Source organism: Drosophila pseudoobscura, chromosome 2 (assembly GCF_009870125.1).
Source record: "Drosophila pseudoobscura strain MV-25-SWS-2005 chromosome 2, UCI_Dpse_MV25, whole genome shotgun sequence".
NCBI lineage: Eukaryota > Metazoa > Arthropoda > Insecta > Diptera > Drosophilidae > Drosophila > Drosophila pseudoobscura.
The window spans coordinates 11,160,901-11,179,443 of NC_046679.1; the positions used below are offsets into that span (position 1 = coordinate 11,160,901).

Below are 18,543 nucleotides of genomic sequence, written 5' to 3' on the forward strand. Positions count from 1 at the left end.
TGTGTCAGCTTTCCGCTTCTCTAACGGGAACACCGAAAATATTCATATGCCAGCCAGTGGAGCAACAACTACAATAACAACAGCTCTTATCAAATACTCATAATCGCAGTTCTGTTTTCCAGAAAAATACACACAAAAATATGTACATTAAAATATGTACAACTAGGGGTACTAGAACGAACCATTAAATACTCTGATGGAACACGAATTTTGCTTAAATTTGAGATATTTATGGATTGTTTATAGACCAAACAAAGTCATTTACTAAAACAGACCTGTAACCGTATCACGTTCCATCATGTATTATCCCTCTGGGAGGTTCCATACAACGTTCACACGTGAATGACAATTTTTCCTCAAATAAATTGTGTTTTTCTATAATATTGAAATTTTTAGTGCGAAATTAAGTGAAGATCAACTACAGAAATGGTCCTGTGAAGTATATTGAAATATTTCCGATTTCTTTTTATCTAAAACTTTACAAATTTGATTTTTTTCTGTAAATGTGATAGTTTTTTAATTGTTAAATTACCAATAACATAAATAAATTATTAAAATCGGCTTTTAATGATTGAAATTTGGTGTAATTTATCGATAAAAGCTATAACTATTGTTAAAATCGATACATATAAAAAATGTATGGCATTTTTTTTGTCCATGAATCAATCGTTATGTTTTTCCTGACTCTTTTTTGGTGAAGAAACCCAGGAGAGTGCCCTTTAAGGGCGATTGTCTTTCAGTATATTACTCTTCATAGCCCACAGAAATGAAAGATTCTATGACCTATACCAATAACTCGAAGATGTTCCATCCTCTAACCCTCCCAGTGCTCCATTAAAGATTCTATGATCGATACCTACACCTTAAAGATATGCCTAGAACCCTCCCTGAGATCCATTAAAGTTTCTATGACCTATACCTATACTTTGAAGATGTTCCATCTTCTAACCCTCCCAGAGATCCATTAAAGTTTCTATAAACTGCCAAGTTCCTTGAAGATATTCCATCCTCTAACCCTCCCAGAGATCCATGGTAACCAAAAATAAAAGTAGGAAAATTGTTTTGTGGCCTGAATTGAGTCGTCATCATCTGCATAATCATTGTTCCCCTCCCTTCCCCTTCCCCTCCCCTCGCTGTTGCCCGTCGTCTTGCCTGTCATTTCGCATTATTGCCTTTTGTTTTGGGCCCAACAGCTGTTTGTCATGATATCAGTACATGGCATATGGCTATTTATTTGTTTATTTTCACCGTTCTCCTACAAAAATATAACCTTTAACCTCAAAATGCACTAAAGCCAGCAAATTTGAGAATCTCTTTATGGGTTTTACCCGTTTTTGTTCCTATCCCTAGTTTGAGTCAAAGAAAAATCAATAAACGAAGGATTCTACTCGGGTACATGTATGAAAAGTATATGAATATATATAGTACATATGTTATATGCATATAAGAACCTCCCTGCCCTCCCCATTGATGACAAATATTTACAAATTTTCTTCTTTTGCGACCCAGTTTTTGTGGCATCGAATTCTTGGCGAGAAGAGGGGCTTTGGGGGTGTGACAATTGGCCTTGTGGCTCGAGTTTTATGAGTTCTTTGACTTTGGCTTGGGATGGCATGTGCCCAATAGATTCCATAAGAATAGACTCGTATAAGGAATGCTTTAAGGTCTGTGTGGAATATTTAAATCTTTGCGGAAATAACACTCTTTTTAATGACTCGAGGGGCTTTGGGGTTGTGGTCTTTGCAGATTTGGATTTGTTTAATGGATAATATGTACCATATCTGGAAATAATGGCAGATCTACTGGGACTATTCGAGTTGGAGTTGGCCTTTAATTTGCCTCCCTTCTGCCCCCTGAAATTGTGAAGGTTTTAAGGATACTCTTGAACAGAAAATGATATTTTCTATTTGATTTACAAATCTCATTGCGTTTCGATCATTCGATCAGCCTGGATACAGAAAAGTATTCCCGTCGGGGCTGTTGTGCGCTCTCTTACTCTCTCCCAGTGTTGCTTAGCCCTAAAAGTGCATGTGCCTCGACAAAAACGTTCCGATTGAGTTCCAAAATTCACCCTGAAGATTGGAATGGAACCCTGAAGAGATGGCTCTTACACAAAGATAGCTTTTCCGCTAATTGTTCATTCTCCTCACAAAACAAACCCAAAGTATTCCCTATTCCAATCTGGTAGTCTCTCTTGCTTTTTTTGAACAAGTTTTTTTTGGCAGACCAAAAACAGAATATTCTCTAACCAAAAATGGCCAAGGCCAAAGCCATGATTTAATGGCCGAAAGTCGTTGGCAAAATATTAATGAACTCCAACAAATGCTTGACAAATGATTCGTGGCCAAAAATGGTTAACGCTCGCTCTTGGCCAGGCCATGAAGTGTGGCCAGGGCGTAGAAAATTGAAAACTAACTAAACCCTTAACTCAAAACTGAATACTGTTCTCCCCATACAGTATGCAGATATGCCAGAGGAAAACCTCACAAATTCACTTAGTTTTTCATGAAAGTTTTCGTCCATAACTTGGTTTTTTGTTGGCCAAAGTTCCGGTTGGCAAAGGCAATGGCTGGGATGTGACCCAGTTCTGTGTTTGTGCCTTTGAGGCTGTGGCAAATTATGATAATTATTCCCGGCCCTGTCACAGAGGGAGGGGGAGGCTCTGAGGCGGTGCGTGGCATAATGGTAATTATGGAAGGACCGCCGTTAAGGGGCGTGTCTGTGACTCATTGCAAAAACTGCGGGCCTTGCATTTTCCCAATATGTGAATGAACAGACACGCCCCCAGAAACCCACTCAGCCGCCTCTTTTTGGCTACTTGTTTAAGAGTATTTTTCTGCTTTATTCGCCACGTTTCCGCCTTTTTGTATGCAAACAAAGGGATAGCGAAGGAGAGAAGCGAGGAGAATGCGTGTGCTCAAGGATCATTGACCACATAAAGAGTCCGTTATGGCCAGCAGCGGGCCCGTCGAAGCCATTCCCAACAATCGTCGCAATGCATTTTATTTCCTTTTTTGGCCCTGCTGCCAGAGTTCCCAGAGAACTCGACTGCAAACAGAAGCCAGCAGCCACAAGCAACTTCTCCTCCATTCGAGCCAAGTTCTTTTATATGGCCCTCCTACACTGCGCTGCGGAGGGGCGGGACGAGGTTTGTCCAGAAATGGAAAGAACAATGTTTATGTGCAATTTTCTCTCCTTGCATTGTGCGTATATGGAGGAAAAGAAGACAGAAATCTGCAGAAATAACAAAGAGAAAGAGAGAGAAAGGGGGATTGATGTGAACAGAAAGAAATCCCACAAAATGTATACCAAAGAAATTGCTTTTTAAAGCAATATTTTTCAAAGGCATGTTCGCAAAAAAGTGTTTTCTCTATTCTTGAAATTTTGACGGAATACCTGAACCTTTCAATCAATATTTTTGTATTCATTCATACAGAAAATCCATAAATTGTTGGCCAAAACTATGCAGAGCTGTTTATTTGCGTTGGAAAAAGGTTTATTCCCATTTTCTTTCTTGTTTTAAAAGGTTTTTGATGTTTTAAGAGTAAGTTACCTTCTTTCAGTCTATAATCAACCTTTAATCCACTCAAATATGCACGATTCGTAGTACTTTTTGGATCTTTGTGTCCTTACGCTTTCGCAACATTGCCAGCATGTTGCTTAAAAGGGGAGTATAAGTGTTGCTACATAAACACCTAAGAATGTTGCTGGAGATCCTATGAAACATATACAGAATGTTGCTTCAAACCTATACAGAATGTTGCCACACACCTATACACCATGTTGCCACAAAACTATACAGAAAGTTGCTACAAGCCTACACAGAATGTTGCTACAAACCCAGCCAGAATGTTGCTAGAGAGCCATTCATTTATTGCGGGCGCCAGAAATAAATCAAAATGAAGATCATTTTTCATTTATTTATTTGTACAATGCACTCGCGAAACCACTCAATTGAGATTTATATTTCAGCAATCAAATCACTCGTCACTCGCGACTCGTGTCACTCTGTCAGTGGGTCAGCAACACCATTATCAACCAGCTGTTGCTGGGCCTTATCATCATCATCCTCATCATGATGTTGGAATTTCAATTTATTTGCCTTTAATGCGTTTCCTATATACTCGTACAGCTGTCTGGATGACAGCTATAAATCTCATAGATCCCATAAAGCGAGATAGAGCATGGGGCAGATTCCCTGTCTCTGGGTTGGGATAAATCATGTGAAACAAAGGAGATTACTAGTGCTCGTAGTGCCCGTAGTGCCCGTAGGTGTGTAACCAGGAAGCCAAGTGTTCAGGAATAATGCGACGCATTCAAACATGATTGATGGTAGATTCTGTATTTAATATAGAAATAAATACCGAACGGGTTTTTATTTAGAAATTGTTAAAGGTCAAACCAAAGACTGAAGATACCAAAGAAATATCAAAGTAAAATGCATTTTAATTCACTTTTACCTCTGAGATCTCTATTCACAGATTTTAAAGTACAAATTGTCATAGACTTCCAAAGAATTTCTATAGTTTTCAGTTAGTTTCCATCGTTTCTTGAACCGCCTTTAACCTTTAATCCACCCACACCTGAACGCCTGAACGCCTGTGGACCATAGATCTGTTGATTTAGTATCAGTTTTCCAATTACGGTATACTTTCCATCGACTTGTTGACCTTTTGTCAACAAGCGCTTTAATTGCGGCTCATTTCTCCATGCACTTTTATGGCTTAATGACGAATAGTCCGCCAGAGCTATAGCCCATAGCCTGATATCTTGGTAGGTGTGTGTTTTCTTATCAGCTAAATGTACCTGCGGCAGGTTGTTGGCTTTTTTATGAGCCAAACGGCCAGATAATAAAGTTGACAGAACAAACAGTGGGCCCCAGGGGATTACAGAGAAGGAAATCCCTTCGGCAAACAGGATTGTCATCCCATCCTGAGACCTGTGCCCGATAGAAATAGAAAGAGAAACCACAGCGGGTGTGAAATTTCACGGATTAACTGAAGATCTAAAGACCTCTACCTGTCAATCGATTGGGAGTCCCTTTCCCTAGATCATAGATGATCAGGGAACAGCATAAGAAGTCCTGGCTCGAGTCACAAAGGAACCAGGCTCATGGGTGGCCCAGCCACCTGTAGAGACCTCCTGCCGTCGTTGCCAAAAACCGTAAGAAGTGCCCGCTTGGGGTGTTAATTGCCGGGACACTTGAACCTGTGCCCCGGCAGCTGCAGGAATGAAAGTCCTTGTCATTCAAGTGCCCGGACAATTGTCGCCCCGCTGTGCCGTGCCGCACTCGAAATGTAAACGCAGAATGCAAAAATGTCTGCTTTGTTTTTGCTAGTTTTTGCCCAGATTCACGGCATTGTTGACCCCCGGAGCCCACCCGTTGGGCCTTTGTCTGTGCATTCCATGAACTGCAGCAGGCAGGTGCTCAATCCACAGGAGACCATCTGATCTCTATCCGAGCGGGAGAGAGCGAGATGCCTCCATGATTTTGCACAATGCACATTATGGCATTGATCAGAGTCTGTGTTTATCTTTGGGCGAGTTTTCCGGGGTTGCAAATAGGCAGAACGGCACACCTCTCGGGCTGGGAGTACAAGGGATCTCCCTGCTCAGTGATGTGTGGAGATAATTGACTTGATGGACATGATTTTGATGGACAGCCAGCAGGGACTGAACCGGAAGGAGGGCCACACAAAGGGCCTTCGAAACGCTGAGCAAATTGCACAGGCATTCAATATGCGAAACCGCATTGAAGACCATTCACAGAGTTGCATTTGGATTGAAAATTACTTTAGCCATGGTGCTTCCCCCTTCCATCGTTCACGCGTGACTGGCAATTTGCCATTTACTTCAAAAAGCAATCATTTTAGCAAATTATAGCATTTTAAAGAAGAGATAATATCGATTAATAATCGATACTATTGATACAACTTCGATAAATTGCCTAAAACATTTTTAGTGGTATATAAAATTCAAAAATTATCCACAATAGCGATAAATAATCAGATAAACCGATACTTATCGATTAGATTTTCATTTGGATTGAAGCCATGGCCCTTCTCCCGTTCACGCGTGACTGGCAATTTGCTATTTTTTTCAAAAAGCAATCATTTTAGCAATTTATAGCATTTTAAAGAAGAGATAATATCGATTAATAATCGATACTACTGATAAAACTTCGAATAATTGCCTAAATTCGTCTTCAGTGGTATATACAATTCATAACTGATTAGTAAAAGCGATAAATAATAGACTACAGCGATAATTATCGATAAATCATATAAATTATCCATAAATGATTGACAAAAGCGATAAATAATCGACGTCGGCGGTACTTATCGATAACAGCTATAAATTATCCGTACATATCGATTTCCCGTTGGGTTTCAGAACTCCCGAAACGATTGTGGCGAATGATCCCTGTTCGCTTAAGTCGAAACTAATGTTGCCGCTCGCTTATGGGAAATTTAAACACCGTACAATGCACAATGAGTGTCCGCTGAACTACTGGGAGTAGGGTTTACTTTTAACTCTCCGTTTTACATATTACTAGATTGATATTCCGATGGCCTTTACACTTTCCAAAATATATCCAAAATAAACCAAAAATATTTGAATTTCGTCTCAAATTTTGTTTTCAATTTGAAGGCAATTTTCAACGAAATCAAATTTGTTTTTCCCCAGCTGAAGCCCCCTCGTAACCCAGTGAATCCACAATAAATAGTACACGAGTGGCGTACATACAAAATAGGGTCACGGCTGTTTAGTCTACGTCTCCGTCTCCGTCTCTACGGCGTCTTCCTTGATCCCACGGAGAGGCAGTGGCAGTGGCAGCGGCAAAGGCCTGTCAGCGAGTACCGAAGTATTGATTTATTTAAATGGTTGCATGGAGAGGATAATTTATGCACAACGCCAGCCAAAACCTCAAGGCAATTAATTTTCACCGAGTCTCGACGCCGAGTGGGGGAGAGGAAAGTGCAATGGGGGAGATCCCCTACTCCAAATAGAGATACTTCCAGAGTTCAATTCTATTTATGGATTGGACAGGCCATGGATGCTTGCAGGAAGAGCAGCTCTTTGTAAAGAGTAGAGAAGATCGCCTCAGCAGATCCCCTATTTAGATCTCTCAGTATTTTATGGCTGATCAGTGTCCAGTTGATGGCCTTCTAATGAAGGGATCTACCCTTCCCCCCTCAAGCGGACCACACAGACAGAAACCGAAAGTCATGGAGGATGCTCCACACCCTCGTTTCGTTTATTCTGGTGATCCCATCCGATCCGATCTCGGGGTTTCTAGGGTTACCTGAAGCTGAATGGCGCCTGGGTTTCTTGTGTGTTTTGTTCTGTAAATCTGACAGCGGAGAGATGCGGATGGATGAGAATGGAAATCCTTCTTCGGCTTCGTTTGGTTGAGTGCACTTTCAGTGGAAGCCCAGCCCAAGTGCTCCACGCGATTGTCCGTTGCTCAAGTGCTTTTCACGCCCCGAATCAGGGAATGAAAAGCAAGAAATGCGAATGAACAAAGCGGCTTTTGTGGCGACTCCACTGTGCCCCACACAGACACACATAAAGGGGCACAACGTGACGTCCTTTTGTGGCCCCTCTCTGGCACTCAAGTTACAATTTGATTTCTGATTCCCGTTCCCGTGTCCCGTGTCCCGGTCGTGTCTGCAGTTTGTTTGCTTCGTGCCCAAAGTTTTATTTATAATACACACAAGACAGAGACAGAGACAGGGAGAGAGGGAGAGCGAGTGGCAGAGCGGCCAGCAGCTTATAAATAATTCAGGCAATGCCCCCATGGCTGCCCCCAGGAGTAGAGCCCATGGACATGGTCTGCCTTGAGTCGGGATTGAACTTTGACAAGGCCCTGGGTCTGGCAGGGGCAGGAGCTCTGTCTGGGTCTCTCACCTGCACTGAAATCCATCAACAGAGACGTGAGCATCATGCAAAGTTCTTTAATGAGAGAACTGGAATCAAAGAGAGTAGTTCTCCTCGGGGATATGCTGTCTAAAGGCTACCAGAAGGGTGGGAGTAGCCGTTCGCTTATGGGCACATTTGTAGAGGAGTATTACGGCATCTTGGGCTCTTGGGATTGTCTCAAGCTTTCGGCTTCCCACTTGAAAGTACCTCCCCTGGGTAGCGGATTCCCTTGCCTTACCGAGAGAGAGAGAGAGAGAGAGAGAGGAGACTCTTCCCACCAACTGTTCCCATGAGAAATCGCACCATCTTGATGCCTATCTTTGCGTTTCGGCGGCGCATGCGCAGTCTTTTCGCCTTAGCCCAGATTTCGCATGACGTTCGTGCCACGCCGTGCCGTGCCGCCTGGCTGTTGGCTTGTTGCGTGGCCTGTTGCATTTGTTGCCCGCCTCTTTGTCAGGTGAAAATTGAGGTGAAAGGCAGGCTGTGCCACTGTTCGGCGGAGGAGTGAGATTTACTTTCCGATTTGGCCCATTTGGTAGCTGGGTAAACGCCGATTAACTCAATTTGTATTCATTATGTGATGATCAGTAGCTGGCGTTTAAAAAATCATTTAGATACAATACTAAGCAGACCATTTTGTTGAAACATGAGATGTTTTTTGAAGGGTCTTCTCTTCGTTTTCTGTCTGTCTCCTCAAAGTCTTAGATATAACACGATGGCTAGCATCTTAAGATCTTCTAATCATCATTCTGTTTATCATATTGCCCCTCTATAAAATTTTATTACATTTTTATGCCATTTAAATCGTTTGATTTATGCCTTGGAGAGGAATACCATATGAGGGTTTCTATAATATCCATTCCCCTTTCAATAAATATGTCCATACCCATCCATTGAAATGATCTAAATTTCCCGTACTTAAAAATGTTTTCAATTTAAAGGAACCCCCTCTCTCCCCCCCCCCCCCCCCCCCCCCAAAAAAAAGAACCCAAACAAATTAATTAAACTGTTATGAATGGGGGGTTTTCTATTGCTTTTCCCTTTGGCAGTCTTTCAATTGAGTTTTGAGTTTTGTTTTTAGAAAAACAATTGAACATTTCTCTTTTTCTTTTTCTTATTATTCAATTATCCCCTCGAGGAGAAGGAAAAAGAAAAACTATACGGAAAAGCCAGCCGTATGCGTTTCCAATTTGTATTCCAAATGAAGTCGAAATTTTCCCTCGCTTTGGTTATCAATTAGACGCACATTCGATTCGATTTTTGTTTTTCTTTTTTTGGTGCATCCACCATGGGCCCCCCTTCTACCAGACACGCCCCTCTGCCTCGAGGGGCACTAATCTGTTTATGGCTGCCAGATTCTATTAATATTCTCCAACGAGGGGGGGGAGGGGGGCGGGGTCTAGTAAAGTGTTGGAAACTTTATGGTTTCCATTTCCCCCCCAAAGGAAAAAACTCGAACCAAATGGAGTTCGAGTTTGAGTCATAATTTTAAATATTTCAATGATTGAGGAATGCAATGGCCCCGAAATTGAAAAATATGAAAATTCTGCCGCTCTAGACGAAAAATGTTCAATGTGAAGTTCAATGGGATTATTTATTGGCTACATATCATTTTTTATGCCCCTCCCTAGCTCCCTGGCAGTTGTTAATACATTTTTATAGCAGCCTCTGTTGATGGTTATACGACGGGTGGGGGGGAACCCCCTTGACAAGTGAGATATTCCCCCGCAAAGGTTTCCCAGAGTTAAACAAACAAATGGCAAACAAACCCTGTTTATCGGGGAGTGCACATCACATCCTTTCGCCATATAATCATCCTCTCTTCCTCCCTCTCGGGGCATCAACATCAAAAGTATGCGACGACAAACAACCAAACAATCATCGGCCTGTTGTAATTTGTTCCTTATTTTTAGGCCTATGCCGATGCTCCCAATCCATCGCTCAACACCCGCGCTCTCTGGCGCTCTTTGGCCCTCGGGGCGTTGACGGACCTGGCCTGGTTTATCCGCCATATGTTTGCCTCGGGCTCAAGATGGGTTTCCTCTACTCGAGTGCTCTCTCTCTCTGTGTGTTGTGTTCTAGTTTTAATGAGTTTCCACTTACCCGAGCACCATGTTCCAGGACAATGAGGTGGTCCTTGAGGCGCCTCCTGGCGCCATTTGTCGCTCACAATTTCTGACTATCAGATTTCCAGTTAACCCACATTTTTCGCTCCTTATCAGTGTTATCAGTGACGTGAATTCCATGTTTATGTTTCTGCTCTCATTAGACTTTTGCCGCCCATCAATCACTCGCAAGTTTTTGGGCTTTGGGTTAATTGTTTTCCGTAGACAATAGACAACAAATAGGGGGCACACATGCACATCTTTTGTGGATACATCGAACAGATGCCGACACATGGAAAACGAGACGACACTGCCCCGAATGGCGCGAAGGGTAGGAATTTTCATTAGTCTTTGGGCAGCAGTCATTAGCTCCGTTTTTATGATGTCTCTAAGTAGTTTTTCCTCCCTCCACATTCCCAATTCTGAGTAATCCAAGGCCCTGCCCCCCCTGCCCCCACCACTTGATGCTCTTCTGGGAATTGAATTTGTCTTTCAATTTGCATGAAAATATTATGAGTAAACAATTTAGCAGGCAATCATTGAAGGAAAGGGAAGACCAGCCACTCATTGAAGGGAAAACCAGCCTCTCTTTGAAGGAAAGGGAAGACCATCCACTCATCGAAGGAAAGGAAAAACCATCCACTCATTGAGGAAATGAAAAACCATTCAAAAATGTATGCCAAACGCCAATTTATTTATGGTCTATTGCTGAAATAAATCCATCAAGAGCCCAAGGAAAAACGCATAACCTTCTCACACATAAATATAAACCGTATCCATTATTGGATATTTTTCAGCAGGAAGCTTTCTCTTCGGTTCCATTTCCCTTATATGGTTCTCTGCACATTATCTGTTATTTATTATCTGCATTTGTTTGTCACATTAAAAACGGGGGTTAACGGCCAACTCTTGAGTGAGGCTTTTACCTGGACAGAACTTTTTCGCATACCCAGTGGTTTGTGGGGAGTCCAGAGGGTATGCTGGAGTCGGTGAATGTTTTGAAACTAAGTATTAATGATACAAGAGATATTTTGTAATAATTCCAAAGATGGAATGTGGTAAAGGAATCAATTTCGATCTAAATATATCCCCTAACCCAATATCTTTTTATCTAAATGTTAGTATATTTCGGATATTCAAGAAATCTTCACTTATTAGAGGTAGAGATACCCATAGATGTATATTTCTTTGGTATAGTCTTCCCTAAATCTGGTTAATGTTGATTTTTGAGAATTTTTCAACTTTAGAAAGGGTATTCAGGCAGCCATAAATCATCTTCAATCAATCAATGTTCAGGGTATGCAGGGTATACATATTCCACAGCTATATATGGGTTCTCTTTGTCTTCTTCTCAAAGACAATCGATCAACGTCAGTAATACAGTGGAACTTCCATAACTCGAACGTTTGTAACTTGAATTTTCTATATTTCGAGGCTAAAAACGGGTGGCAACAGCATTCAGGGAGCACAATATGTCCAACTTTGTAGCTGAAAGTCTCCACAAGTCCAAGGTTTTTCTTAGGACAATAGTGGTTCGCCTTATGGGGGTTTAACTGTATTTCTAAAGCGCTGTTCCCCTAGGGCAGGGCTATTCCTCGAGGAATCCGATTGATTTTGATGCTCTGTGCAAATCTACCATAAGCGAAAGGCCACAGTTGTTTCAAAAACTTGAAAAGTTACGAATATTTGAACTGAAATGAATGAATAATTGCCAGTCACGTGTGAACGTGGAAAGTGAATGGCTTGCCAATGAAACTATGGTATTTTACTCTCCATAATCGTAACTACAGTATAAGGTACTCCTCCCTAGTCGATCCCAACCACTGGCCTTTAGAGTTTCTGAACTCTGGATGCTCTGGCCCCCCAAGAGCCCATTCCTTGCTCGGGAGCCAGAGAGTCTCTCAAAGTCTCGCCAAAAAGGGAGAAAAAGCAAAAACATACAACAAAGAATACGCGTATATAAATTCAATACATACAACACATATATATTTTCATATAAGAAACAAAAACTTGGCCGAGACTCTTCATGATTTTGAGTTAAACGGCGGGCGGGGTAAAAATAAAAATACATTCATTTTTTCGTTGTTTTTGTTTTTTTTGTTTTTGGTACTTTCAACATTTTGTGACGCGTTGTGTAAAACCAAAAAATAAGCCCCTGACGCGTGTGACATTTGGCGCTGGAAAGTGACTTTTGGAGCAGGTCTGAAGAGGCAGGGTTTTGGGGCATGGGGCATGGGGCATGCTGCACACACAGGAGTTTCTTGTTGGTGTTTGGGATGCGGTTTATTGTTTTTTCTGTGCGCCGCACTGGGGTGTGCAGAATGTATCTGCATCTGTATCTGTAAGATTCTTTTACAAGGAGGGTTGCTTGTCCGACATCTGTGCCGTCTGCTGGGGCGCCTTAATTGGACGTGTTCTGCGTTCTGTGTTCTGTGTTCTGTCTGCCCGTATCTTCGTGCATATACTCGTATTTATTTATGAATTTGCTAATTTTAGTCCGAAAAGAGGGCCCACAAGAGATGAGTGATGCTCTGCGAGATACCAGGTCTTATCGGGGCATCTCGACAAGCCCCGAACATGGCCCACGAACATGTTAAATGTTTGTCAGACTACGGCATTCGTCTCGCCGTAATGTCGGGCTCAAGTTGTCAGCTGTGGCAGCGACTCTAAGCCTATTAGAGACACCTTTCCCCACACCCCATGCCTCATGTCCCATGCCCCATGCCCCATGCTCTACGGAACGTGTGCCTGTGCTTCTCTAAGTAGTTTATAATTAACAGCATTTACATTAGTTATTAATGAACTCTTTGGCCATCTCTTTTCTCGTTTGCAGCACACATCGCTGACTTGTTTCCTGCCCTCAAAGAGTTCTCCACTCACACTGTGATACGACCCCAAGTGCAGCACGCCCGAACACGGCAGGACCTGCAGAGCACTCTGGATGCAGCGGTGAGTAGTCGCTCCCAAGGATTCCAAAAGGAGGGAGGAGTGGAGCCACAAGAGGCAACAGTTTGTGGGGGGCAAAAGAATTGCCTTTAGAGTAGTTTTCTTAGGTTTTGTCTTTGCACTCTCGGCACAGCCTGTCGGCGGAAGGGCGGTAAAAACTTCCTCGACTGATGGGAACTTCTAAATACATAATTTTTACCCTGAAACCATTTTATTTTTAATTTATTTTCCTAAAAAATGCCTTAAAATTCATGAAAATTCGACAAATACTTCACCAGAGCCGCAGGTCAAGGCAGGGCTAATCAAAATAAACTCCAAAATGAAGACCCAACATTTCTGGGAGGGGGGGCCGCACCCTGTGGCAGCCCGGGCAAAGGCCAAACCCCCTTTTTAATTAGTTTCAACAAGCATCCTTTCCACACACATGTGAGGCGGGGGAAGAGCCCCTGTGGCGTGGCAGGACCTTACACATTCGCACCTTCGAGTGGCCCTCCACGCCCACAATTTGCATGGAAAAGCGGCATAAGTAAACGCGTCGGGGTAATGGCTTAATCTCGTTATCGCTATCTGACATTCCAGGATGGCCTGCACACGCCGCACATCAGCCTGAGCTACACCCACGAGGGGAAGCGCGTCCAGGTGGACTTGCAGCGCAATGATCGCCTCCTGCCCGACACCCACTTTCTGCGCTATCAGAACTCCAGCAGGGGAGCGGCAGGAGCAGCAGCTGGAGGAGGCCATGTGGTGCAGAATTTCACCAAGACTGAGGTTGATTTATGCCACTATCAGGTAAGTTCTGCTGCATATCCACCCCTCCACCCCCACCCCCTGGGTCTCTGAGCTGTGCGATAATTTGCATTTCCATTTGGTTTAATCCAGGGACACATACGCGGCCAACCGGACTCGACTGTGGCCCTCTCCACCTGCGGCGGGGGACTCAACGGCATCGTCTTCGATGGCCAGCAAACGTATACCATTCATCCCCATGTCGATGGCACTGGCCGACTGCAGGAGGACCACTATCTGCTACGGTAAGCACTGGACCGCAATTGAAGGGGAATTCAATTCTGAAAAGTGGATGGGCTTTAATTTAATGAAGGAATAAGGCAGGAGCAGGGCAGATCTACAACAGGGGAAACCCACATTTTCTACACTCTTTAAAGTACCATTTTGATACAAAAATATTGTGATTGTTTATACTTTTATCATCTTATAACTAAGAGAGGTCCATTGAAGGCTTAAAGATTACAGTTTAAAGCCGGAATATGTTAATGAATTACTAATTAAAAGAATGATTACATAAAATCGTATTGATCAGAATTTTCTTAGAGTTTAGTAATCAAATTCATGCTCCTTTGAGCTCTTTCAATGTCTGATCTACGGTTCTACAGATATATCATCTGTTAAAAAGAGATCTTTTCGTTACACATCGTATTAGAAGCTTTACATGGTAGTTTTGGTCTAGATATGATATATAATTTTAGGTAAATATTCAAAAGATCTCTGTCCCTCGCTTTGAGTTCATGGTGTCCTATGCTCTTTAGATATTGTCACATTGCACGTGAATAACAATTGTATCCATATTGTATACCCATCTCTACTCTATTGAATTTACCATATAGTCTATTACCGAATCCTTCAGGTGCTTTCGTGTGGGATACAACGCCCTTCAGCTCGTTTAGGATAGGTTACATACTACAGTATTTATCTATATCATATATTATTTAATTATAGATCATAATTATTTAGAAACGCAATTGCTTAAGAAAATAATGAACTTCACATTTGTGAGTGTTAAATAGAAACACCTTTCAGTGGTTTAACTTTCTAGAACACGACTTTATTCTCTTGATGTGGCCGTATCCTCGGTATTTCCTTAGAACTGCTAGGAATGCCGTATTAGCTGATAGGGGTTATCCTACCACACATTTTAGACTACAATTTATATCCCTTTTATATCCCTAACTCAAAGAATACTCTCTCGCAGCGTAGCTTAGCCCAACAGGGTGGTTATTCCATGTCTGGCACTCTCTCTGTGTCGCTCTATTCAACCCTGGCTATACGCCAGTGAAATTCATTACGATTGCATTTAGCTATGACTACTTGTACTACTACTAGTAATATTAGTCACTCTACAAGTGCCTTGCCTTCCTCTCTACGAGTGTATTTCGATAAAGATACAACCTGTTTGTGGATGCACCTCAAGGAATCCCTCGATCCTTTGCTGTCTTCGCCTCCAAAGGCCTATCTAATCGATGCCCATTCTTCGATTTGTGAAAGCAGGGAAGCAAACCTTTCGAACCGGCGCTTATCTAATCGCGGGCGAAATGCTGTTTGCTCACTTGTGAGGCCCGTAAATGTTTGGGTTTCCGGGGGTCAGGGCGCAGGGCGCAGGGAGGAGTATGGAGGGTGGGGGGTGGCGTTTGTTGGCCAAATATTTGCCTATTTGTGGGCCACAAATATTTGCCTTAACTGGAACCCAAAACAGAAGAGAACAGAACAGAACAGAACCTACGACCCAGCCACTTCCGTTATTAACATTTGAGACCAGGAAAATATCGAATTACCTTTTGATTTGCTTTTACAGGCACGCAGACATGCATCCGCAGAATGCTACCTGTGGCTACGACAGCCACAAGGACAACCACAACCACAACAGCGAGGACCATGACGAGAAGGAGGAGGAGAAACCTTCACTGCCACATCGATTGGATGGCGGCGAATTCCAGCGCTTGCTGCGTCGGAAGCGACGCCAGGCCGATGACAGCCGTCAACTGATCCGAGGACCCTACAATGCCAACAAATACTCGAGCTACGTGGAGCTGGTCATTGTGGTGGACAACAAGGTGTTCAAGCACTTTGGGGAGAGCACCAAGAAGGTCCACGAGCACTGCAAGAATCTGGCCAACATTGTGAATGCAGTAAGTCCACCCATCCATCCATCCATCCATCCATCAACTAACGCCTTACCTCTGATATCCCCCCCCCCACAGCTGTATGTACCCCTGAACATATTTGTGGCCCTCGTGGGCGTGGTCATATGGAACGAATCGAACGAGATTGAGTTCTCCAGCGACGGAGATGTGACACTGAGGAACTTCCTCAATTATCGGAGCACCAAACTGGTGCTGGAACACCCCAACGACAATGCCCAGCTGCTCACGAAGGAGACCTTCGCGGGCGGGGTGGTGGGCAAGGCCCTCAAGGGTCCCATCTGCACATACGAGTACTCCGGGGGCGTGAGCATGCAGCACAGCCCCGTCACGGCGATGGTGGCCACGACGATGGCCCACGAGATGGGGCACAACTTTGGGATGGAGCACGACTCGCCCGACTGCCACTGTCCGGACGAGAAGTGCGTGATGGCCGCCTCCAGCACGTCGGTGGTGCCCGTCAGCTGGAGCAGCTGCAGCATCGATCAGCTGACGATCGCCTTCTCGCGGGGAATGAACTACTGCCTGCGGAACAAGCCGGAGCGGCTCTTCGACTCGCCCACCTGCGGCAACGGGTTCGTGGAGCCCGGCGAGCAGTGCGACTGCGGCCTGCCGGAGCACTGCCGCAACAGCTGCTGCAATGCCACCACCTGCATGCTGCACACGAACGCCTCCTGCGCCACGGGCGAGTGCTGCGACCTGGACAAGTGCCGGCCCAAGCTGGCGGGCAGCGCCTGCCGCGAGGCCGAGAACGAGTGCGACCTGCCCGAGTTCTGCACCGGGGAGTCGGAGTACTGTCCCACCGACGTCTACCGCCGCGACACGGAGCCCTGCGACGGCGGACAGGCGTACTGCTTCCACGGCAACTGCCGCTCCCACGCCAACCAGTGCCGCATCCTGTGGGGACCCACGGGGGACAACTCGGTGCACTGCTACCACAAGAACATGGAGGGCTCGCGGCTGGGCAACTGCGGCTACAATCGCCTCAACAAGACCTTTGTGCAGTGCGAGGCGCGGCACGTGAACTGCGGCATGCTGCACTGCAACCACCTGAACGAGCGGCTGGAGTTCGGCATGGAGTCGGCCGCCGTCCTGTCGCACTCGTACGTCAGCCACGACCGCAAGATTGTCGCCTGCCGCACCGCCCTGGTGGATCTGGGGCTGCAGACCACCGATCCCGGCCTCGCCCCCAACGGGGCCAAGTGCGGCGACGACATGATGTGCGTGGACCAGCGATGCCTGCCCGTCGAGCAGGTGCGCCAGCGCGGCCTGGGCACCCCCTGCCCGGACGACTGCAACGGCAACGGGATATGCAACAGTCGGGGGCACTGCCACTGCGACGTGGGCTTTGGCGGCGAGTCGTGCGCCAAGGCCGGCTCGGGCGGCTCCCAGGACAGCGGCCCAGCCACGGACCCCAATGGTGAGTCCTTGACACAGTCCGTTGGAGGATTGGAGGTGGCTAACCATTTGGTTTTCTTTCCCGTTTCAGGTGCCCTGGGCATCAAGCGGTTCCTCTGCCTGCTGTTCTTCATGGTGCTGCCCCTGGTGGCTATCTCCTGGCTGCTCTACCACTGCCACAAGAATGGAATGTTCCCCGGCGGAAAGCTGTCCGATAATATGTATGTATCGACCTCCACGTCCATCAGCAGCGGCTCCAATCCGAGCGACAGCAGCAGCAGCAGCTGCGCCTCACCCAAACCACATGCACCCGCACCCACAACTAAACCCACGCCCATACCCACCACTAACCCTGCACCTAACCTAACAATGGCCACTGCCCCTGCCACCATCACTAACATACACGCCACCTTACCGCGAGTCCTCAAGTCCAGCAGCAGCCCGGTCGCAGTGCATCCGCGGCCGCCCTGCGTGCCCAGGAGCCAGAGCAGCCACGTGGTGCAGCCTCTGGCGGCCACAATGCGGCGCAAGCTCTCCACGCCGCAGCTGAATGCCACGCCCCAACACTCGAACAACAACAACAACACAGAGTCACTGAACAACAACACCAGTAACACCAGCAACAACACACTGAGACGCAAGCTGGACATCACGGCACCGCGTCTGCATGCAACCACGAATCCTCTGGCCCTCACCGAAGGCGCCACGTACATACAGAGCGACCCCGCGAGGTGCGCCAAATACTAATCACAAAAAAACAAAAAACAAAACAAAACCAACAAATATATACTGCAAATATGAGCTGCAACTGCTTCTTATACTGCCACACTGCCCCAACAACAGATTGCTGCATGACTTTGAGCTTGGCTTTTGGCGTTTCGAGTGCGTGTTGCGATATCCTTGCAGATTTACAGAACGTAGAACTACTTAAAATAGGGAAAGAAATCATTTTCGGACCTCAATCTGATAGGCTTCAGGGAAACCTATGTATGTGTCCCTTTGGAACAAAGATTCAAATAATTTAGTGAGAAATGTAGCCTTAAAGTAATTTTATTATTGATATGGAAAGTGGTATGATACCTTTTGATATGGATATGATATATGATATGGAAGATCTATAGCCTTCGACGTACATAGTCAGATCTCTCTGGGTCTCTCTTGCACTTAATGGATGCTGTATATACATACATAAATATGCAGAATCAGACCCTTATATAGATTTTCAAACCCATGAACGT

At 45.0% G+C, this 18,543-nt stretch overlaps 1 protein-coding gene across 1 annotated transcript in view; it reads left to right on the plus strand.

Moving 5' to 3' along the window:
• Positions 1–18,543, plus strand: part of Meltrin (disintegrin and metalloproteinase domain-containing protein meltrin) — a 35,855-nt gene that overhangs the window by 13,914 nt on the left and 3,398 nt on the right. The window contains exons 2-7 of the mRNA XM_002137301.3: positions 12,862–12,977; positions 13,554–13,763; positions 13,854–14,005; positions 15,562–15,895; positions 15,968–17,327; positions 17,397–17,526. Of these exons, the coding sequence (XP_002137337.3) occupies positions 12,862–12,977; positions 13,554–13,763; positions 13,854–14,005; positions 15,562–15,895; positions 15,968–17,327; positions 17,397–17,526 (2,302 nt within the window). The remainder of the gene's footprint in view (positions 1–12,861; positions 12,978–13,553; positions 13,764–13,853; positions 14,006–15,561; positions 15,896–15,967; positions 17,328–17,396; positions 17,527–18,543) is intronic.